Source organism: Telopea speciosissima, chromosome 4 (genome assembly GCF_018873765.1).
Source record: "Telopea speciosissima isolate NSW1024214 ecotype Mountain lineage chromosome 4, Tspe_v1, whole genome shotgun sequence".
NCBI lineage: Eukaryota > Viridiplantae > Streptophyta > Magnoliopsida > Proteales > Proteaceae > Telopea > Telopea speciosissima.
In genome coordinates, this window is record NC_057919.1 from 13,871,504 (window position 1) to 13,896,246 (window position 24,743).

A 24,743-nucleotide genomic window follows, 5' to 3' on the forward strand; every position below is an offset into this window, starting at 1 on the left:
TATTAGAGACGAGGTCGTTGGAATAGTCTTTATCATTAATGTCGGCATTTAAATGCTCCTATTTTTCTCTTTTTTTTTTTGTATTTATTTATTTTTTCCTTAGAGCAAGAGAGCGACTGATAAACCGGTCAAGAATTCGTTTCACTCTTTCTCTCTCTCTTAATAAGTAGTTTTTTCCAAATATTTTACCATTCTCTCTTCCGTTACCAACCAGAGAGAGACAGAGAGGGAGCATAATTCGAAGGTCGAAGAAGAGAGATGATGAGTTACTGACAAGGGGTTACTTGCGTTTAATTCTTAGTTCTACTACTTTGAATCAGCAGCACTAGAGGAGAAACAAGTGCCGCATCAAAGCTTGTTATTAAGGTAAGAGATTGAGAGATAGAGCAGTACACAGAGAAGGAGGAGCGCTGAAGGTGGATTGCATTTCTCTGTTCATTTACAATGGAAAAAACCAAATTCCATTAATTGTAAGTAAGTTAATAATGGGATGTCCAGGTAGCAATCAAAGATGAACGAGTTGAAAATGCAGAGATAATCGTTACCGTCGTTGTTGTTGGCTTCATTACATGGTCGAAAGGCATGGCGGATCGCAGGTGGAGTACAGTGGAGCTGCTTGCTCGTGTTATACTCATTTTACTGTTTCAGACTGTGTTGGGACAGTTGGAGCCATTAAATAATCGGACCGAGCGAGCTGCGCTACTTGACCTCCGCTCGTCATTAGGGCTGAGGGCTAAAGACTGGCCGAGAAAAGCTGACCCTTGCTCGGCTTGGACCGGCGTCCAATGCAGGGACGGTCGGGTCGTTGGAATAAACTTATCGGGGATGGGGCGCACTCGCGTTGGTCGTCTCAATCCACAGTTCTCCGTCGATGGGCTCGCCAATCTTACCCTCTTGGCCTCCTTTAATGCCTCTGGTTTTTCGCTTCCGGGCTCTATTCCTGACTGGTTCGGCGAACGCCTCCATTCACTGCAAGTGCTTGATCTCCGGTCTTGTTCTGTAATCGATCCCATCCCTTCTTCTCTCGGAAACTTAACCACTCTCAATTCTATTTATCTATCCAAGAATGGCCTTACCAGCAAAATCCCACCTTCGCTAGGTCAGTTGTTGAATCTGTCGGTGCTTGATCTCTCGCAGAATTCGCTCACTGAATCCATCCCTTCGTCTTTCTCCGCTCTCACCAATCTTACCCTGCTAGACCTGTCTTCGAATTTCCTGTCAGGTCCGATTCCTCCCGCCCTTGGGAACCTCTCCACCCTTAGATTCTTGAATCTTTCAAGCAATAGCCTCTCTGCCGATGTTCCTGCACAGTTCGGTGGCCTTTCTCGCCTGGTTGACCTTGATCTCAGCTCGAATTCCTTGTCTGGTTCGTTGCCCAATACCTTGTTTACTGGTCTCACACAGTTGCAGTTTGTGGTATTGAGTCATAACAATTTCTCTGGTACTCTTCCTGTATCAGTATGGTCAATGCCTCAGTTGCGCTTACTCGATGTGTCAGGAAATAACTTAACGGGTATTCTTCCAAACCGGAGTTCAAATGCTAATGACACACTTCCAGTGTTTAATCTCTCGGACAATCAGTTTTATGGAACTCTAACTTCCCTTGTCGGGAGATTCGGTTCTATTGATCTGTCTGATAATTACTTTCAAGGCATTGTACCGATTAATACTCTGAGTAATGTTTCTATTGCTTACAACTGCCTTCAGAATGCATCAAATCAGAGGAGTTTGGAGGACTGTTCATCATTTTATGCGGCAAGAGGCTTGAGTTTTGATGGAGCGGGAAACACAACCCAACCTCCCTCTTCAGCAGAAACGCACAATAACAACGGAAATTTAGCACCCATTTTGGGTGGAGTGTTTGGAGGACTTGGTCTCATCGTGCTTTTGGTATTAGTTTTGGCACTAATCTTACGGAGACGGGGAAGTGAGAATGGTGTTTCAGATCAAAGAGGCAGTGATGTAAGGCCAGCCCCTGCTGGAAGTAGCCCACCACCTCCTGGAGAACCTATTAACTTTTCTAGTTTGGGAGATGCCTATACGTACGAGCAGCTTCTCGGGGCTACAAGTGATTTTAATGACTCAAACTTAATCAAACATGGCCACTCAGGAGACCTCTTCCGAGGTGTCTTGGAAGGTGGCATTCCTGTAGTTGTCAAGAGGATTGATGCCAGCTCAGTCAAGAAGGAATCATACATGAGGGAGTTGGATTTCTTTAGCAGGGTTTCAGATACAAGGTTGGTGCCCCTTTTGGGTCACTGTTTGGAGCAGGAGAATGAGAAGTTCCTGGTTTACAAATACATGCCAAACAAAGACTTGGCTAATTCATTGTACAGGAAGACCGATTTACAAGATGACGGTTTACAATCTCTGGATTGGATAACAAGGCTTAAAATTGCAATTGGAGCGGCAGACGGTCTATCTTATCTGCATCATGAATGTTGTCCACCCATTGTTCACAGGTATGCCTGTACTAGCTTTTGCATGTTTTTGGTAGCTGTCAATTGTGATTATGCTGTCCCTGTGATAAGTCTTTCTTAATATCCACTGGTCCTGATGTGTGAGAATAGGCTCTGTTCTAATGGTAAGCTTTCAAATTTTAGAATGGCAAATGTATCCCTTAGTTTGTCACTCATCAAATCATACATGTGAATCTTCTCTGAGATGCTTGATATAACTAAGGTTCTGGGTTTCGTATCATGATCACAATTACATAGGCATATTGAAATTGGATTGGCTCTTCTCTGTAGCCTAGGTCCTGAGCTAAACCCATGGCTACTTGTGTGTACAAACCTTTTTTTTTTTGTTGAACTTTTGGTTGTTTTCGCATTGGAGTCCTATCACTAAGTTGGTGGCAGGATCTAGCAAAACTCAACTCACCCTTCTCCCAACTAAATTGGGTCGACTACACGGATCCTTTTTCTCCAATCAGCTCTATTCAGTATTCTAATTACGTAGGCTGCTTATCATTTCTTATTAGGGTTATACCGTTGCTTTAGGGGACTTGAAGGTCCATTACTGGGCAAATATTTAACTTAGCGTGAACACTCTTTTCCTGGGTGAGAATATGTGGGCACATGGTTGGATGGGAGTTAAAAGATGTCAAGTCTCCAGACTGCATACTTGTTGGTGTGCCTGTTTGGCTGGTTTCTGGCCTTGGAATGTGTAGGAGAAAGTAGAAACTTCTGTGTCAACTCCTTGCCATGTCTGACTCATGTCTGGTTTTCAGTGGTGATCATAACAGATTTGGGTGGTGCTGGATTTGCATGATATTATGTCTGACACTGATAGTGCCTTTTTGGAGTTCTTTTATTTTTGGCTCGAAAACCCAGCATTTCTGTTTACACTTGTGAGTGCATGGGAGTATAATCGAGCATTTATTGAAAGACTCCGAGATGTCCTCGGATTAAATCCATTTTACACTTTTCATTTTAGTATGCAGCAGGTATAATTGCAGTTGGACAAATCTCATGAACTTTTATGTTTTAGTTTTGGTTGCCCTCCAGCACTCCTCATATATTAGCGGTTACCTTATACTAGTATCACTCCAGTTATCAGATCTCTCCAAAGAGAATTTCTACCTTCTATAACATGCTGATGATGCATCTCTTGCCTTATTACTCTATTTTGGGAGATTACTTTCCATTTGCTAGTTCTGATCCTTATGTCCAAATATTGCTCATATTTATCAGCACATGAATCCAATGCAGAGAAGCTCCATTTTGGGAGGTTTTACTTACATGGGGTATTAGAAGAGTTACACCCACACAAGATTATTTTGCCTTGACTTAATGGTCTTTTTCTATGATCCATGATGCCAAGATTGCAATTACTGATGATATTTAGCTAGTAGTGGCATTACTAGTCCTCGTTTACATTTCCAGAACTAGTTTGCTGGTGTTTGATTATATGGTTTTACTTTCATCTTTTCAATTCTGTTCATTATGGGGAGGGTCTTTTCCTTGTATCTTCTTCCTCCATTTTTGATGAGGTGTCCTTTTATTGATTTGCCTGTCAAATACTTATCTGAGGTTTTACCAAGTTCTTTTTGATAAAGTGAAAGGACAATGTTAGCTTGGTAGTGTGTGTGTGTGTGTGTGTGTCTATATATATATATTTATTGTGGAAAAGAACGCTACCCGGTCGTGTGGCCTGCGTGCCTCCTGCACCTAGACACAGAAGCAATCTAAAGTACTGTGCTGCCCCCATGGAAAGGCGAAAATCCCACCTTGAGCAATGCTTGTGCGTGTGCTCCCATTGGCCAGTACACACGTGCAGGCTCTAGAGGGCCAGGCAGCGATCTCTTTCCCATATTTATTAATGCTATTAAATCACTTTCCAATTTTGTTATAAAGAATTTTCATGCTCTAGTGCAAGACTTAAAGGTTTTTTCTTATTTCCTTATTGAAGAGATGTTCAAGCGAGTAGTATCCTTCTTGATGATAAATTTGAAGTGCGGCTTGGAAGCTTGAGCGAGGTTTGCACTCAGGAAGGGGATACTCACCAAAATGTGATCACCAGGTTTCTGCGGTTACCACAGTAAGTATTCTATTACTATTTGTATTTGGACCGTCATTTCTATACTAAAATATGCCAGAAACAAATATATTTTTCTTCTTTTCGTGTATGTTGGATTATGTAATAATATCAGAACCATAGTACTAAATCTCGCGAAATCTCGGTGAAGATTTTCGAAATATTCGAAAATCTAGACCAAGGCGAAACGAAATGGTACCTCGAATAAAAAAAATACCAAATCTCGGTCGAGATTTCGATTATCTCATGATATCTCGAGATATTGGTACATATCTCGCGAGATATCGAGATTCTCTTTTCAAAACACCTAGTACAAAAGGCAGAAACTCATTAGTCTCGATCGAAATTTCGACTGAGATTAACAAGGCTGCTCTTTTGTGGTTTGTTTCTTCTGTTTTCTTCATTCTTCAAACTCTTTTTGCTGATTTGTGTACCGACCTTCGAATCTATGCCGGAACCACTTGGAGAACACAAGATTCAAACTTCTTAAGTTGTTAACTTGTTATTGACTTAATGTACTAAATATTATGACTTAAGTTATGACTTATGAGTCATTCACTTTATGTTTCCAACTTCCAAGTCAATTTACTTGTTTAAATTGCTTATTAATCATTAATTTATTATGTCCTCTAGAACTTAAAGTCTTAAACAATGTGTATGTGTAATTAACTAAGTTATACATTAGGGTTTGACCATACATAGCCAATCAATGGTCCAAAACACCACTTTGGGTGACTATTTTTGCAATTTGAACATTTAGATGTGTTTATATAGCCTAAAATAGGGTTTCCATGAAGTTTAAGGCCTTAATTTGGCCTAAAACCCGCCGAAATGACCTACCGAAACATACCTGAAAAATGCAAAATTTCGACCAAAATATCCGAAATTTTGGATATTTCGGTCAGCCCGAAACACCGAAACGAAACGAGTTTTCGAACTATGATCAGAACCTAAGAACCCAAAACCAGAGAAGGAGAAAGGAGAGGAAGAAGATGGAAGAAGTCAGGAGGTTAGAGAGAAGGGTATGTGATAGAATGAATGTTTCATGACCCCAACCGAAGGGCGGGTAAGAGGTCTCACCCTCACGGTGTCGGTCACAAGGTCGCAACGACACCATGAACTTGAAGGTGCAACATGTTTTAAAAATAATAATAATAATAATAATAAATGACTATAAGCGCAGCGGAATAATTATCTAAGTATGGAGAGGGGATTTTTGACATAGTATCCCCACAAAATGCATTACTTCAAAGATCCCGTGACACACTGGTGGCACCTGAAGTTCATGGACATCTCCATTACTTACATTCATCAGTTTACATAAGCATCAAGAATGCTTTAATTGCATTCCTCAACGTATTACGAATGTAGACAACACTTTAGATACATATCCATGTGAACTACTAAAATTACATGTAAATAAGTCCAATAAGAACAAAATCAAGTCATTATAGCAAGTATATCCATCAAGTCCTGGGATCTTGTCCCCTATCTCCAAAAACGCACACTGAACATGTGTGGTTGAAATGAGGAGGCTCTAACAAAAAAGGGAAAAAAGGGGGATGAGCTTCAATGGCCCCATGAGTAGAACAATGGAATACACTTTGAAAATCATATATACATGAGGATAGCATATACATACATTTCATAATATGACTCAAGCATATTTTCCATACATGATATTTCATCTCAAGAAATAAGAAATCAACAGACCAATAATATAACTTGAAGCAAGCATAATTCAAATGAGTTGAGAAATTCTTTTTACAATCCTTCAGTCCTATAGTCCAAATTTATGTCTTGTTCTTCCCATAGCTTTGGTGGTAATTATCTTGATATTCCTTTCATAACCATGGTGAATCATAGCATTTAGTCATTTCCACCACTTTGGTGGCTTTCATAACTAGTCATTTTCTCAACTTTGGTGGTTTTCATAACTTTTTATCCTTTCCACAACTTTGGTGGCTTTCATAACTTTTTGTCTTTTCCATAACTTTGGTGGTACATACTGTACCCTTCTTTCCCCAACTTTGGTGGTGAACACTTTTCTGTCTTTCCACAACTCTGGTGGAGACCTCACAGCTTTGGTGTGGACCTTACATCTCGGCCACCGAACTACTCACACTTGGTGAGCACTTCCGATACGCTCGAAGGAAATGTTGCACTGTTACTTCCACAACTTTGGTGAGGATTTATGTTCTTTCCTTCCCACAACTTTGGTGGTAATTGTTATTCTGTCCTTTCCACAACTTTGGTGGCAAATACTGTTCTGTCCTTTCCATTTCTATTCGATCATTCAATTTTCCATTCTCATCATTTCATTTCATGTCATATATGTCATCTCATCATAGCTTTTAAATAGTAAACCATCATATTGATAAATTTGAGAAATGGAGAAACAATGAATCAAGCTTCGAGAACAGTAGAATAAATAGCAATCCATAGAAGAGCAACTACCCAAGGTCCCACTCACATCAAAATACTTCTATTGAGATATGAGTCAGTTGGGGTGTGTCCAACGTGACGTAGTTATTTAGTTTCCTAGTTAGACTAGAGTTTTATTTTAAGTATGTAATCTGTCCAAGGCTATTATATTATATAAAGGAACATTGGCTGGAGCGATAAAGGTAATCTATCGCACAGTCTTCTTCCATCTTCTCTTCTCTCTTTTCTTCTCTCCAAAGTTACTGGTTATAGGTCCTAGGTTGTCTACATGGTATCAGAGCTAGGCAACCAGTGATTGATTCTCTCCAAGATTGCCGATTTTTGAGTCATTTCAAGGTTCTCCGATTTATGGAGAAACCCTAGTTCATAGAAAGAAAAGAAGAACTAGGGTTTCCTGCTCGTTTCATCCTTGTTTATTTATTTATTTGGAAATTATGTGGTTATACATTGAAAGTTTGCGGTTTCCAGTTCTAGAAAATTTTCTGCAGTTATGTTGCTGTTTTTTCTTTCTATGAAAGTTGGAGATCGACAACTGCTGCCTTCATGAAGACTACTGCTGTCCTGGTTTTGAGATTGTGTCTGCCTGCTATTGGGGATCGAAGCTCTTCCATCTTGTTGAAGAGTCGAATCTACTACTCTGGAGATCAGTTCTATTTGTTAATTAGGGATTGCAGCAGTTTGTTCTTTGGTTATAGATCGTGACTTCAAATCTATTCAGATTTGTGAAGTTTTTCTGCAGGTTTATATCCTGCTTATTCTTGGAGATTGATCCAAGTTTTTTGAATCAGTTCTATCCAGCATCTGGGTGATTGTAGATCGGAGATTTTGCACACTGGTTCTTCCTTTTTTGAAGATCGATCAGGTATCTTCTTCTTCTGGAAATCGCTGATTTGTTCTGCCCAAGTCTTGAAGATTGAAGCCTTTCTTTTATTCCAAATCAGATCTGTGTTTTTCCCTACTTAAATCAGATCTGATCATTGGAGTTTGCTGTTCAATTCGGCACTACAGGAGTTTCCATTTCAGAAGTTTGTTTGATCGATTGAAGAAAGTTGAAGATTGGTATCGATTTGCTCTTTTTCTCGCTGCTAGTTTGCCGGTGGAGGAAGACAGGCCACAATATTCTTCTTTCCAGTTTTTTGCAAAGTCCACCAACAACTCCTTGACCATAACGTGACTGGCAAGGTTTAAAAGACAGCCACGTTACCTTTTTTTGGTCAATCTTTCTCTTTCACGATTCTTCTTCCTTTCTTTTATTTATTTTATTTTTTCCCTTTCTATTAGGGAGTTGATTTATTTTCCAATTTAGTCCCTTTTCAGTAGTTTTAATTCCCATTATGTGCCACTGCTTCTTCAATTACCCATAGCCCTCTTGAAAATTCTGGTTATATACCAAATTGCGACTACTACTTACATTTGATCTATTTGTTAATTGGGTGGGCCCCTAAGCGATCCGAGTCGGTTTTCGGAACCTCAGATTTGCATTGCTTGGTATTACCCATAACACCTCTTGGAAATTTTTGGTCAATTACGTTTTTTTGCCATTATCCCTTACATCATCTCCATTATTTGTCCCCGTGTACCGTTGCATGTGAGGGGGAGATTGTGTACAATTCCATTGCAGACATTGCAGAACATTTGTGCAAAACATTGAAGACTAGTTTGTTTCCACCATTGCCATTGGGTATCTTTAGTTATTGGGTTGTATTTGCCGTGAGGGGGAGATTGAAGTATTGAAGATATTTGGGATCTTATTTGTTTGCCTATTTGAGGATTTACAGTTGGGTTGATTAAGGTATTTTCGCTGTTTGCTACCCTATTTGCTTATTTGTTTCAAGATTATATGTAACTATGAAGATCCGAGATTCGTCACTGGACAACTATTGAAGATCGATGAAAGCTGCCTTCTTTGGAAGATTGTGTCTGCCTTTATTAAGATCGGTGCTTCTCTCTATTTTGAAGAACAATTCTTCTCAGGCTTTGCAGAACAAATCTGTCCCGGTTTGCTGATCAAGTCTGTCCGAGTTTTGAAGATCAATTATCTCTAGTTCTTAAAGATTTAACTATCCAGGATTATTTGGGAGCGTCATCCATTTGCCCATGTGTCAAATCCAAGTACTACATTACAAGTGAGTACTTACTGTTAGACACTACGACAACAATTGGAAAGCTGCTTCGTCCTATTTCGTTCAATTGGGCATGTGTGCTTTCTATGCGCCAACTTGAGGGGGAGTGTTGGAATGTTTGGAGTTTGTGCTTTATGGTGGTTGATTGGAGTTCTCTCTGTGGTCACTAGAGTCTACGACTACTAATCAAGACTGGTGTAGCATTTATTTTTTCTATTCTTGTTGGTCCAATCTGGAGCTTTCTTTTGATATATGTATACTCCAGCTTGAAGGGGAGTGTTGAGATATGAGTCAGTTGGGGTGTGTCCAACGTGACATAGTTATTTAGTTTCCTAGTTTAGTTCCTTTCCTAGTTAGACTAGAGTTCTATTTTAAGTATGTAATCTGTCCAAGGCTATTATATGAAGGAACATTGGCTGGAGCTTTAAAGGTAATCTATCGCATAATCTTCTTCCATCTTCTCTTCTCTCTAAAGGTATTGGTTACAGGTCTGAGGTTGTCTACAACTTCAATATTTAACTTATAACCCATCATTCAAATCATTTAATATCAACATTAAATGACAATACATTATGCAAATCAAGCGGAAAAATGGATGATAAATGTCATGCATCACGGTCATCAAATAAACAATGAGCCATAGATCTATACTCAACCTCTGCACTTGACCTAGCCATAGTATTCTACTTCTTACTCCTCCAAGAAACAAGATTACCACAAATAAATGTACAAGATCCAGTGGTTGATCTACAATCATTGGCACACCAGCCCAGTCAACACCAAAATAACCCACAACATCAATGTGACCATGGCGGCGATTTATAAGACCTTTGCTAGGAGCACCTTTAAGATACTTAAAACTGTGATAAGCAAAATCCCAATGAACACGTTTAGGATTCTCCATAAATTGAGTGATGACTCAACGGCAAAGTAAATATTTGAACGAGTGATACTGTGATAGTCAGATAAATAAGTTTCCTAACTAGTCTTCTATACTGATGTTTATCTTCAAAGTCTTTGTAATCACGCACCCCAAGTTAGTTTCAGATTCAGATCCATAGGGTTATCAACAGGCTTACAGCCTAACATACCAGTCTTGGATAGAAGATCTAGAACGTATTTCCTTTGAGACAAATTGACACCTTTATTGCAATGAACAACTTCAACCCCCAAAAAATACCTGAGCACTCCTAAGTCTATCTGAAAATGCTGATGGAGATATGCCTTGACCTCTTCAATGCCAAAAGAGTCATTACCGAAAATTATGATATTATCAACGTATACAACTAGGATCACGACCTTGTCCCTCCGACGACAAACGAACACAAAGTGATCAGAGAAGCACAAAGTGAACCCATAATTATCAACAACTTTATTAAACTTATCAAACTAGTCACGAGGAGACTGTTTCAATCCATATATAGCCTTGTGAAGACGGCAAGCATACCTTGGATGCATTCTCCCCCTGAGCAACACACCCCGAAGGTTGCTCCATATAAACCTCTTTAATGTAGAGCTGGATCACGAAGGACCTAGCCCTAGGCAAGATCTTCTTGAACAAAGTTTAAAGCTGGTTTGATCTTCAAAACTGGGCAACAATTGATTAACTTGTAGTAGATAATTCCTTAATCGATCACAGAACTTGTAGTAGACCATACAATGAAAATAAAAAATAAAAAGAGGAAAAATATAAGATAGGATAGAAGGATAATATGGATTGAGCCTCTCACTCTCTCCCGGGTCTCTCACCCACAGCCTCTCACAGGAGCTGTCTCTTTCACAGCCATTAATGGCTTTAATCAAGCTCATTCTTTTTCTCAAACTTGACTTGGCTGTTTCAGCCCTTTTTTTTTTTAATTTTTAAACTTCAAATAGGACCGAGTTTTCCTTTACCAACGAAGTATGATTGATTGGGAAATTGTGATGCCCAATATGACAGAGAAATATCTTTCCCTGTTTACATGAAGGCATTACCGGACATGCGGGCAACAAACGCAGCCACCAAAACTCTTTGCAAGGCGAAACACAACCGTGCATATACAAAATGGTCCAAATCGCTTGACATTCTGTTGGATCTAACAACCCGAGATATACGTGTCATAAGGGCAACCACATCGCTGGCCATGTCACCAAAAGTGTCCATGGCGAAAGGCAAAAAAGAGTGCAAATTGGCCTGTTATGAAGTTATCACACGGCGCCCTGCAGACGAGACACAAGTGATATCCACACAAGTATGGCGACCCTGGTTCCAACTATACAATTGCAACTTGGCCGGTCGCTGGTGCGCACCCTCAACTAAGAACATGACAGGGGCTTCTTTTACAACTTGGATGCCTGCTTGGCGACATATGTCAAACAAGACATCTTTGACGTGGTCGTGATGATGTTTCATGCCCGGAGTGTGGCTGCAATGTGTTGCATGGTCTTCGTATGCGTCCAGTTCCTTGGACTAGCATAACGAACATAACTCGCCGCCAACGTAAACCTTGATCATAAGGCGGTACTTCAACACAGCTTGATACTCCACTGACGACATACATAAACCCAGTCCCTGTGGTGGTGCTGCCAACAAAAAGTCCTTTGCATGCTCCATTTGTAAGCATTGTAAGATTGCCTGTTGGCGGTCCGACAAACTTACATCCGATAACAAGACTCTTGAGACTTCATCATAGTATCTTTCTGCCAATACTTGATGAGGTTTTGTGGGGGCAGTAGATGGGTCAACAAAAAATGCGAAGTTGTCATTTGGTAGCATAGCAGCCAAACTACGTAGAGCGATGCAGTATTCTACGTCTATTGGCAGCCCAAAAGCGTGACTTAGAATCTCATCTTCCAATCTGCCGTGTATGCTCTAGATGCAACAAAGGCAAAATATCTTGTGTTTGTGACGCTGTAGATGCCAAGACCACCAAGGCAGAAGGTAATTGTAGAGATACGCCACTGCAAGTCGCCAAAACCTGGACCATCTGCTGTGACGATCCTTTGCATGGTGCATTGTCGATAGGGGGGATGAACCTAGACAGGTTCTTGCTCCATCGAACAAAACAAGAACCAGGCTGTCTCCCACAGCGATTCTGGATAGGTTTTTTTGGGCCTTGTTCCTGCAGGCCTGCGGCTACACCTGTGTTGGAACCTGTGATCTACATTAGTTCTCCCCATCTTGAAAAAAAATTGTCCTTGAGTTTGGTAGAGATGTCGAATCAGACTTCAGTGGAAAGTCTCCGTCTGCCGTCCTTCCATGGCTCTGATGCCAAATAATGAAGAGCTGGATCATGGAGGACCTAGTCAGCTAGCCCCAGGCAGGATCTTTTTAAACAAAGTTTAATGCTTTGGTCTTCAAAACTGGGCAACAATTGATGAACTTGTGGCAGATATTCCTTAATCAATCACAGAACTCGTAGCGGACCATACAGTGAAAAAAAAAGGGAAAATTGAAGGTAGTATAACAGAAGGATAATTTGGATTGAGCCTCTCACTCTCTCCTGGGTCTCTCACCCACAGCCTCTTACAGGAGCTGTCTCTCACAGCCATTAATGGCTTTAATTAAGCTCATTCTTTTTCTCAAACTCGAATTGGCTTTCAGCCCTTTTTTCTTTATTTATAAACTTCAAATCGATTACAGAATTATAGACTTTTCCTGATTAAAAACAATTACAAAGTAATCCAATCCTAATCTAATTAGTTAACAAATAAAGATTCCTAGAAAAAGCAACTAATCTCTGGCTAATAACCCCCACGCAAGATATAAAAACTTCCTAAAATCGAGGACGAAAAAAAGGCTGTCATCCTCAAAAGGCTTCTCCATGCAATGGCCATGGGGCCCATCAAAATCTGGAGAATATATTCTGTTAGACAGGCTGTACGATGGCTAATCTTTGGCAAAATTTGATTCTGGAAATATCTCTTCAAATAAGGTTAGTCGATGTAGCCAAACACTTCCCAAAAAGAAAGCTGGTTGATCGCTATAATGTAGGCAGAATATTGGCTTGACATGCTGGACGATATCCTCTTCAAATCTGAAAATATGCTAGTTCTATCTATGTAAATCTGAAGATAATCTTCCACAAAATATGCTGGACGATAGGGGGTATGAACCTGGACAGGTTCTTGCTCCATCAAACCAACCAAGAACCAGGCCACAATGCCACATCAGACCAGGCTGTCTCCCACAGCAGCTGAATCCCACTGCAATTCTGGACTGGTTTTTTTGGGCCTTGTTCCTGCGGCTACACTTGTACTGGAATCTGTGATCTACATCACTCTTCTTCAAGATACACCATAAAGAAAGTCATTTTTTTATAACTAACTGAAACAGAAGCCAATCAAGATTCACGGCCAATGAGATAACAACTCGAATAGAATTAAGGCGTGCCATTGGGGAGAAGGTCTCAAAATAGTCGACACCATACGCCTGATAGCCTTTGTCAACCAAACGAGCTTTGAGTCGCTCAACCGAACCGTCCGGAAAATATTTAACTATGTACACCCAACGACACCACACAAGCTCCTTTCCTGAGGGTAGTCCAAGTCTGACGATTCAAAAGAGGATCCATCTCAACATCCATAGTACTTTTCCAACTAGGATGCAATAAGGCTTTTTGATACTTAGTAGGTATAGATAGTAGATAAAAACAATGCAAAGTTGCGAAGTAAAGGTGGAAGGTGAGACACAAGTAACAAATTGAGAAAAAGGGTAAGCACTGTGAGACTGTTGAATACAAGTATGAGTACCTTTATGAAGAGCAACTGGCAAGTCAGGAGATGGAAGATCCCCAGGCAAGGAGTCTAATGAAGTAGAGGACAGTTGCAAAGGAACAATTTGGTTGTTGAAGTGGACTTAGAGCGGCACTTGTAGACATGCAACTGCTTAGCTGGAGCACTATCAGGGGAGAGTCAATTAAGGGAACAAGTGCTAGAATTTGAGACACTAGAACATCAGCATCCATCTGACAGCTATCAGCAAGTATGATATAGATTCAAAGAATGTAACATCAACACTCACAAAGTATTAACTGGTAATGTAATAATATCAGAACTTAAGAACCCAAAATCAGAGAAGGAGAAAGGAGAGGAAGAAGATGGAAGCAGTCAGGAGGTTGGAGAGAAGACTGTGCGATAGAATGAATGAGTTCTATTACACCAGCCAATATTATTTATATTAATCTGAACAGATTGGATACTTGAACCAAAACTTTACTTAAGCTAAAAGCTTAAAGTCTAATCACAATAGGAATCTAAAGTCTAATAACGATAGGAATGATAAGAAACAATAAGAAACTAGACAGCTTAGACATTGGACATAATCCCAAGGTTAGAGGTCTATGGACACCCATGGACCTCCAATCGAGATACACTCTCTAATAAATTACGTTTAAATTTTACTTCCCATTGTCATGGGATATGCACCAGAGGGATGCAGGCAGAAGTGAGAGATGATACCTCATTTATTATTGCTGCCCCTGGATTTCCTTGTTTTGTTTTCAATGTCACCTTGATCTTGTTTTGTTTTCAATGTCACCTGATCTTATGTTTCTGTGAAGAGATCTAAAGAATAGGAGAAGTTAAAAAAGAAATAGGAAGGTAGAGAAAGAGGAATGAATACTACTATTTAAATCTTGTGTTTACATTTCTACATGACCACATATATCATTTCTTGAGTAAACTCCAAACCATTTGTTGGACTTGCTGCTATCCATGACCTGGGCTCAATTTGATGATCGGAGACAGTTTTAATAACTGTTTTTGAAATATAAAGTATAGTCCGTATATAGAGACAGATGTTGCATAGGAAGGGTAAGGGTGTACCCAGTGCACGTGGGTCATAATGTACGCAGCCTTACCCCTGGCTTTTGCAAAGAGGCTGTTTCCAGACTCGAATCTGTGACCAATTGGTCACAATGGAGCAACCTTTACCGTTGCACCAAGGCCCACCATGCAACATAGGAAGCAACACTAAAAATAGTCTGTTTCATATTACATGCTCTGAAATAAAAATATCGCTGATGTTGTATAAAGCAAAATGTGCCAGCAAGTATATATAGGAGGAAGTGAATTTACCTTTGGTTTTCAGGCATGTTCATTGCTTAGTGATTGCACAAGAGGATGGTTCAGTTGCATTTGGTAGCAACGAAATGGATGTTTAGACCTAAATCTAATATGAATGACAATAATGTTTCCATTAGTTGGAATGAATGTTTTTTAAAATGATAGGTGCATACTAACTGCCTAAGGCAGGAGGAGCACAGATAATTTCAATGCCTGATTTAAGTGACGTGCTACTTTTCCAAAAAGTGTAGGGGGGAAAACATTAGTTGGAATGAATGTTTTATAAAATGATAGGTGCATACTAACTGCCTAAGACAGGAGGAACACAGATAATTTCAATGCCTGATTTAAGTGAGGTGCTACTTTTCCAAAAAGTGTAGGGGGGAAAATCAATGACACATGTAACATATCAAAAAGCTTGTTTTTCCCCTATACTACCTGTGATGCATATTCTGTTACCTATGGTTTCTCTCCAACTATATTAGCAATTGATGAAAGTGAAAAAGAAAATGTCAGGCAAAATAGCCTTTCCACAAGTTTCTTACATGCTAAACTAAGAAAACGATACTATTTGAGCCTCTTCCCCCCCCCCCCCCCCCCCAACCCATAAGTAAAGAGGTTATAAGATGGGGAAGCGCCTCTTGGCATGGTGGTGGCTGCCAGTGCAGTAGAGCACTTGCCTAAGTCCAGGGAGAGGCCGCATGTTCGACTCTCCCCCTCAATCGAATGTGTACATCCTGTTATCCTGGCTGCCCTTCCTTGAGTTGGGACACCAACCCCTAGTGGCCTATGGGCACATAACACACACACACACACAAAAATATATCCAAGATGGCCCAACTATACCTTTAGAAGGCCCAGTACATGAAACCATAGAACAAGGCTATTGCCTAAACAAAAGATACTCAAGATGCATCAACTGTGGAAGTAATGAAATCTGTTGATGGCCTTTATATTTACTGGGCTTGGGAGGGGGGAGGTGAAAGAGAGAGATAGAGTATGAAAATATAAGCATGTTACAAATACAAAAACACCACTTTTAAGGATAAATTTTGTCAGACAATTCCGTGGGGGCACCCACATTCTTTTAACACAAAAGTGACCAATTGTGAACTTGGGTGGCAGGCACCATAGAAACCTTGTTTCAAATCCTGCGACAGGCACACCTTTGACAATATTGTGATCTATATACATCTTTTTCTTGATGATGTAAACCTTGCTGCTTTACCACATGTTTATCATTTTTCCCCTAACAATTGTTCTCTTTTCCATGATGTGCAGGACCTCTGGACAAGGCCCTTCTGGTAAGTACCATTTTCTTGCTCCTATAATCATCTCCTAACGTTCATCCGTAATCTGCCTATTGGTTTACCTATTTATTTTGAGATTATTCAATAATGTTCATAGGGTCTATCAAAGATGATGGGCCTTATCCTTTGCACTTGTTCCTGTGGTCAACCCATATGGTTCTTATTACCAAAAAAAAACCCATATGGTTCTCTCATTGGACTATCTCTTGCATGTTGTGTGGCTCAAAAATAATCTTGCTTCATAGTTCCATCTTCTGGAGTCAAGACAAAATTAATGATCTGGACCATCAAATTACTATAGGATTGGCAAGATGCACTAAAAAGGATGGACATAGGGAGGTAACTCAACTCATGGTGAACCACCTCTTTCATGGTAACCGAAAGAGGAGCATCCATTGTCACCCAAAAGGATCTCTCAACATGGGAAAGAATATAATAAATAAGTGAGTAGGGCTTTGTTTGGTTGTCCGAAATGCATAGAAAACAGAACAATTCTTGGTGAAGATTTCAGGTGGAAAAGAAAATATAGCTTTCTGATTGGTTGGTTGTGTTAGGAAACCAGATGGAGAGTTGATATAATATAACTTCCTCTGCATTTGATTGCGGCTGAAAATCAGATGAACATGGGGTTGTGCCCTTTTTGACTAGGACTTGCATCCTCTGTAATTGTTTCCTCCTGTAGCTTTCATGTAACTAATTTTGAACCTGTGATAGGGTGAGAAGAAGCATCTAATTGTAGTTGGGTTTAATATCATTGATAAACAAATGACATACTTTTCCCTAACCTCCCCCCTCTAGCTACCAATTCGTACAATGAAGAACAATTACAGATTATCCTCATCCCGTTGTCATTGCTTATATAATTTGTAACAGATTGCACAACTAGAAAACGAGAACCGAGAGAAGAGAAGAGAAGAGAAGAGGAGAAAGAGAGGAGAGCTTAATCGAACTTAACAGTCTCCCCACTGCCTTTATTTATATGAACTAGATTACAACCAAAGGGGGGATTCCTAATCATATTAGGAATCTTAGTTACAATAGGAAAAATAGAATCCAAAATAGAAAATAGAAACTAGGACTAGGAGACTAGGTATTCCTAATTATAAACTAGAAATATAAGAGACACAGGAGGGAATCTCGATCAGACTATTCGAATATTCTGATCGAGATTACCACAACTTCCTATGAGCTCGATATACTTCAACACTCCCCTTCAAGCTAGAGAGTTCAAATCACCTAGACCCAGCTTGGAACAACTCCGACGAAAGGCAGGTCCAAAGAGCGACTTGGTAAACATATCACCAAGTTGATTAGTAGTTGAAACAAACGGAGTAGAAATCAACTTCTTCATAACTGCATCCCGAACAAAGTGACAATCAACCTTAATGTGCTTTGTCCTCTCCACTATCAGATCTGTTACCGTTTACAGAATCATGCATTTGACCTCAACACTGGTCATACTTCAAATACTTCAACCTTAATGAAACATTGGATTACTTGCGATATAAATAGCGACTTGATTGTCACAAAACATCTTCATAGATTGAGAGATAAAAAAACCCCAACTCCTGAAGCATGATTTTACCCACATCAATTCAACTGTAGTATGAGCCATTGCCCGGTACTCAGCCTCAGCCCTGGATCTAGCAATAGTAGTTTGTTTCTTGCTTTCCAACTGACTAAATTACCACTCACAAAGGTACAATAACTAGTAGTAGAATGCCTGTCATCATCAACACCAACCCAATCAGCATAAAAAAACCCAACCAGATTAGCATTCCAATTAGGTCGATAAATAAGACCCTTGCCAGGAGCACCTTTAATAGATTGGGCCACCTCTAGTAAGTGCTTATTTTGCGTTCGACCACCCCATTTTTTTGTGGAGAGTACGAGCAACTAGTATGGTGAATAATACCATGAGTGAGGCAAAAATCAGAAATCTCATATTGAGTGTATTCAAGAGTATTATCAGGATGAAAAGTCTTTATGGACATGTCAAACTGAGTTTTTATTTCCTGATAAAAATATTTTTAAATACAGTAAGAAATTGAGTCCTGTCTTTAGCAGGTAAACCTAAGTGGAACGGAAATAATTGTCCATAAAACTAACAAAATAAGAAAGGTCTAATCTGTTACGGACACGACACGGACCCCAAATATCAAAATGTACTAAAGAAAGCAATGAAGAGCTTCTAGGTGTATTACGGGCTGGAAAGGAGGCACGATGATGTTTGCCCATTTCACAGGCTTCACATGCAAGACGAGATGTAGACCTGCAACTGGGAACCATTAACTGGAGTTTAGGTAGAGATGGGTGACCAAGACGTAGAAGCCATTACATGGTAGATGGTACAGTACTAGATGTAGCAGCTGTAAAAGGTCCCATGCCATCCAGGTAATATAGTCCATCATGCTCAAGCCCTCCACCAATCATCTTCCTTGTCTGAAGGTCATGAAACCCACAATAAAGGATGTACCCAGTGCACGAGGCTCCTACCACTATGGGGTCTAGGGTGGGTCATAATGTATGCAGCTTTACCCTTGCTTTTGCAGAGCGGCTGTTTCTAGATTTGAACCTATGACTACTTGGTCACAATGGAACAACCTTTACCGTTGCCCCAAAGCCCCCCCCTCTACTAAAACACATAATAAGAAGGATAAAAAGTTACAGAACAATTAAGAGATTTAGTAAGTTGACTGATTGATAAAAGGCTTAAAGGTAATTTAGGAACATGCAAAACAAGTGAGAAAATCATGGAGGATGTTGGAGAAACAGTTCCATGACCAGCTACTTGAGTAGAGGATCCATCAACAAGGATAACAGTGGAAGAATTTTGAACTTGATTCATGGAAGAAGACAAACTTGACTTACCAGTCATGTGACATGAAGCACCCGAATCAATAAGCCATGAAGTAGAGGAAGGGTAAAAGACAGACTTTATAGGCTACACTGGCAGTAGAGGTTGAGGCAGATGCAGCTTCGAGTTGTTGAAGGCATTTGACTAGTTGGCTGTAATCATCACCCAGGCAGAGAAGTACTTGAACTCTAAGTTATATCACCAGTAAATTTCTCAGTAGTAGTGTCAGTCATGGCTACATTGGCCGCTAGTTCATTAGCCCACTCAGGTTTTCCATGTTTAGCCCAACAAGTATCCACAGTATGATTCGGTTTGCCATAATATGAATATTGGCGAGAAGACCTGTCAGTGGTTTGAGAGCTTGTACCTCGTCTACCAGTGCCACAGCCACGGCCTCTTGATTGGCCACAACCACGTCCTTGACCACGATTGGCAACAAAGGCTGAGTTGTCCTTGGGTGTAGTATTAGTTTTGGATGGATTAGCCAGACAATTAATGCGAGAAAAAACTTCATTGAGAGAAGGAACCTTCTCCCTTGTGAGCAATTGAGTCTTGACAGATTGGTAGTCGGATGTAGTCTAGCTAGAAATTTTGCAATATGGAACTCAGCTCTTTGTTGTTTCAACTGATCCAGATTGGTATTTAGGGGCTGATGTATCTGGAGTTCTTCAACTATGCCCTTATAACTGGCAAAGTATTCATTCAAGGACTTATCTCCCTATGGGAAAGTAAAAAGTTTTTCATAAAGATCATACATGCGGGAGATATTCCTTTCTTGAGAAAAATTTTCACGGAAATCATTTCAGACATCCTTAGTAAGGGTGTGAAACGTCACATTGGATGCAATAGCAGGTTCAACACTGTTCCATAACCATAACTTGATAATAAATTTCACACATCCATCCATCATGAGCTGTGATTGTGGCAGGATCCTTAGGATCACGATCAGGAGGATCATCTGTAATGTATTTCAGTTTTCCTTTGGCATGAAAATAGGCTTGCACTGCCTGGGCCCGTAAAAGATAATTCGAAACTCCAAAGAGTTTAATAGTAGTAATCTGAACTTGGACATTGTCCATTGGTGGTTTAGGATCAGCCATTAGAAGGACTGATTAATCAAGAGTAACAGCAGCAGTAAGATAACTATCGGCTCTTGGATAGAACCAGATTAGGGTTTGAAATAACCCAAACCAGCAGTAGGATACTCAACGGTAGCAATATTAGGGTTTAAGAACCCAAATCAGCAGCAGCAACAGAATAGAACTAGATTAGGGTTTGAATAACCCAAAACCAGTAGTAGTACACTCGGCAGTAGTAGTATTAGGGTTTAAGAACCCAAATCAGCAGCAGTAACACAATCGGTAGTGGGAAATATTAAGGTTTAAACACCCAAATCTCAACAAGCATCAATTTTGGGGTTTACCAACTCCAATGACAGCAAGATAGATAGCCGAGTGTTGTTCTGGGAGAGGGGAAACAGAACCCAAAAACTCTCACAAGGAAAAAAAGAGGATCAATTGGAGAAATACCACCCTAACTAGGGTATTGAAGGAAAAAGAACAGAAATGCCTTGTCGAGAAGGTCTTCAATCTTCAACAATGATCCACTGACTGGATCAGAAATAGATATATTAATAATCTTCAAGAGAAATTGCAGCAATAGCCTTCAAGAAGAAACCAGAGCTTTAATGAAAAATCTCCAATCGATATTGCACTGTAGATAGTTAGTAGAACCCTTGTTTTCAACTGAAAACTTCATCTAAGCTTTAACTTGTAGTAATATGCAGCATAGGGTGCTGCACCCCTTTAAAAAGAACTTGAAAGGATCTTCAAACCAAAATTGCAGAGTAACAACCAATTAATGGCTATGCTCTGATACCATAACAGATTGCACAACTAGAAAACCAGAACCGAGAGAACAAGAGAAGAGGAGAAAGAGGGGAGAGCTGTTAAGAATAATCAAACTTAACAGTCTCCCTCACACTGCCTTTATTTATATGAACCAGATTACAACCAAAAGGGGGATTCCTAATCATATTAGGAATCCTAGTTACAATAGGAAAATTAGAAACTAATAGAAACTAGGACTAGGAGACTAGGTAATCCTAATTATAAACCACAAATATAAGAGACACACAGGAGGGAATCTCGATCAGACTGTTAGAATGTTCTGATCGAGATTACCACAACTTCCTATGAGCTCGAGATACTTCAACATAATTTATTATTTCAGAAGAGAATATCCAAATCCAATGAATCTGTTTGGTATCAAGAAAAAGTAAGAGGAAAAAATTACTATTATTGGTCTTTCTTTAGAGTAAATCCAGTGGGTTGGAGAGTGCACCCCTTTTTGTTTTTGGTTCAGGACGGCAGAATCCAGTGTTTTAAGATAAAATTCTATCCTTCAGTTTTATTTCATGAATTTCCTGAATGTTACAAAATGGGCTGTGAAAGAATTTGCATCAATAATCTTCCTTAACTGTCCATCCATGTGGAAACTTGATGTAGGATTGAACCTAGAAAACTAAGTTTAACTACAAGGAGAACAAGACTAAGCTACGGTAGACTAAGGCTGTCTAGTTGGGTGAGGGCAGCAGCATACATGAAGTACATACATGTTAAAACAGTGATAATAGTAAAAATGTACAATAGAAATCCTAAGCTACATACATTCAGCTAGGCAATATTCGTTCAGATGCTATAGGGGTCAGGACTTGGGCATCACTCAGTCAAGTATTAATATGCAGGAGATTTCAAGAATCCTAAAACCATAAGGCTAAGCAAACGTAAACATAGTTATAGGCAGCCAACTCCATGCTAGAATAACTACAGTTTCAATGTAAAACACTAAACAGAAAATTGGTAAGGAATATTAAGAAGAAAAAAATGAAGTAGAATTAGTTAGAACCAACCAGATTTAGGCTGTACTTGATGACCAGCTTCCATATGGATATAAATCTGTCCATTAGAGTCACTGTACAGCAGAAACATAAAAGAAAACAAAGGGAACAGTACTGTGGGGGTGGGGAAGAAGAAAACAGTAACATAAAGGGGAAGGGGATAGAATTCGTGGAGAGGAAAAAGAGGAGGGAGAGAGAGAGAGCAAAGAGAGAAGAATTCGGGGAGAAGAGAACAAGATAGAGAGGAAGGAGAAAGAAATTGAGAGAGAGAGAGATAAAGAGATGCAGTTCCAGCTTTTCATTTCCATCATTTCAGTAGTTTTTTTTTACATCTCTCAAAAAGAAGGCATATAAAGGGGAAACAAGGAAACCATGGAAGGGTTGGGGTGATTACATGGGTAGTTACAACTACCTAGAAAAAAAAAAAAAAAAGGAAACAGAAGAAATACAATCTGTCCAAGTTGGGGAGAGGGGTGGGGGGAATGGGGCAATTACAAACTAAAACAGCAAAGTAAACAGAAACTTCTCCCAACATAAACCACTAAACATAAACTGATAAATAGAAACTGAAGCAGAAAAGGAAAATAAATAGAAAGCAGACCCACTAGCTGATACTAAGAAGTACTGCAAGTGGGGTCCACAGGGCTGTACTCGAGCAATATGGTAGCCTTGGAACTCGTCGTCAATCCACATAGAGCAGTGAACAGCTGAGCTCTGCGACATCTCCTCTGGTATACTCTGAATCCTCGATCGGATGGTATGATGTCCTCATCAAAACTGAACAACTAAAAAAATGTGCTTTAGCGGTGTGATAACTGGAAGCTAATATATTGGACACTAGCAGCACTCTGATTGCTGTATTTGTGACCTTGGGCTGTTGTGAATCCCAAAAACTTGCAAACTGAATAATCCTTATAAGGAATTTTAAAATGCTTAGGCACCTGAATGGTCACCCAATCAGTTGGACACCCTTGTGTTTACGTTCTTAGGAAGGGTTCCCAACAATGCCAGTGTGGGAGGAATCTCCCACACCACACCAATGGCGGCAAGGAGAATGGTATAATTCAATGGGGCTCACAGGTCAGGGTTGGAGAGAGAAAACCATAAAAAAGCTCATGTGAGAGGGCAATAGTACACTGGCTTTTTGCATCTGTCGGATTGCTGTTGCATCTTTCCACATGGAAGAAGCATATTATCTTATTTTAAAAGTGGTTTGTAGTTTTGTCGATGCAAACAGAGAGGAGTAATTGGTTGTGGGAGTATATGGAGAAAAGATGCAGAAGTAACAGTCCATGATATATTTTCCTAGTCTGGTGGGATGCCTCAGTACTTTCTATTTGTTACACTTACCTATATTCATGAGTACCATTTGGATGGTAGAGCATGGGACAAGGAACTTGTTCCTTTGCTTGAGAGTTCTGATATTCATGAGTTGGGACCACTTAAAACTTGAACAATCCTGTTTATACCTCTTTTTAGACATATTGCTGATACTTTTTGTTTTCCTTTATTTTGAACGTTCAGGTTCACTGTCTGCAACTTGTGCTTCTGATGTCTACTCTTTTGGGAAGGTCTTACTTGAGCTAGTAACAGGGAAGCTGGGCATCAGCGCATCTGATGATGCCTCTGTAAAAGGGTGGCTGGAACAAACACTGCCTTACATCAGTATGTATGAGAAGGAACTGGTAACAAAGATTGTGGATCCATCTCTCATGATAGATGAGGACCTGCTTGAGGAAGTGTGGGCAATGGCTATTGTAGCAAGATCATGCCTCAACCCCAAGCCATCAAAGCGCCCAATCATGCGGTACATTCTTAAAGCATTGGAAAACCCATTGAAAGTGGTGAGGGAAGAGAACTCCAACTCTGCACCATTGAGGACAACTTCATCCAGGAGGTCCTGGAATGCAGCTCTTTTTGGTAGTTGGCGTCAAAGCTCATTGGACACTGCAGCCATTCCAAGTGCCATAAGGGAGGGAAGTGGTGTTTTAAAACAGTCAGGAACTACAGGTTCAAATGGCAGTGGGCAAGGTGGTGGATTTGAACACTCATTTTCCCACAAGAGGCTGTCTAAGGAAATTTTCCCTGAACCAGATGATTTTAGGGACATTGAGAGGCCAGAGGAAGACTAGCTTAAAGGGGTTTGTGATTCTTTGTTAATAATACTGTAGCAGGCTCCCCAATCCAGTGCCTGCTCATTGTATCCTCCCCCCCCCCCCCCCCCCCAAAAAAAAAAAAAAATTCTTTGGTTTCTGGATGGGGGTGGATCACTGGAAGCAATTCTTTCCCTTAAAAGGGGCAATGCAACTGTGTAAAGCCTCAACGGGCAAGTCCAAGAGAATAGTTGGCAAAGCATAGAGAATGATTTTGAGGGCAGTGGCACTGGGTTTTGTAATTGTGGGTGCACATAAAAGGAAAGGGAGAGGCTGGTGCCAGATTCCTAGTTTCATACTGTTTTCTTTTGGTAGAAAGTTTCATACTGGTTTTTTTTGGTAGAAAGTTTCATAATGGTTTTTTTTTGTTAGAAA

The 24,743-nt window shown here is 40.0% G+C and overlaps 1 protein-coding gene across 2 annotated transcripts; it reads left to right on the forward strand.

Moving 5' to 3' along the window:
- Window positions 1-468: 468 nt before the first annotated feature.
- On the forward strand, window positions 469-24,679 carry LOC122660003 (probable LRR receptor-like serine/threonine-protein kinase At2g16250). 2 transcript variants are annotated; one of them, XM_043855175.1, is made up of 4 exons: window positions 469-2,462; window positions 4,411-4,539; window positions 16,431-16,453; window positions 23,740-24,679. In XM_043855175.1, exons 1-4 carry the CDS (start codon window positions 583-585, stop codon window positions 24,345-24,347), a joined length of 2,640 nt encoding a protein of 879 aa, XP_043711110.1. In that variant the 5' UTR covers window positions 469-582; the 3' UTR covers window positions 24,348-24,679. The 2 variants fall into 2 exon arrangements, with proteins under 2 accessions (XP_043711110.1, XP_043711111.1); XM_043855176.1 differs by lacking the exons at window positions 16,431-16,453; window positions 23,740-24,679 and having other exon boundaries at window positions 4,411-4,543.
- Window positions 24,680-24,743: the final 64 nt, after the last annotated feature.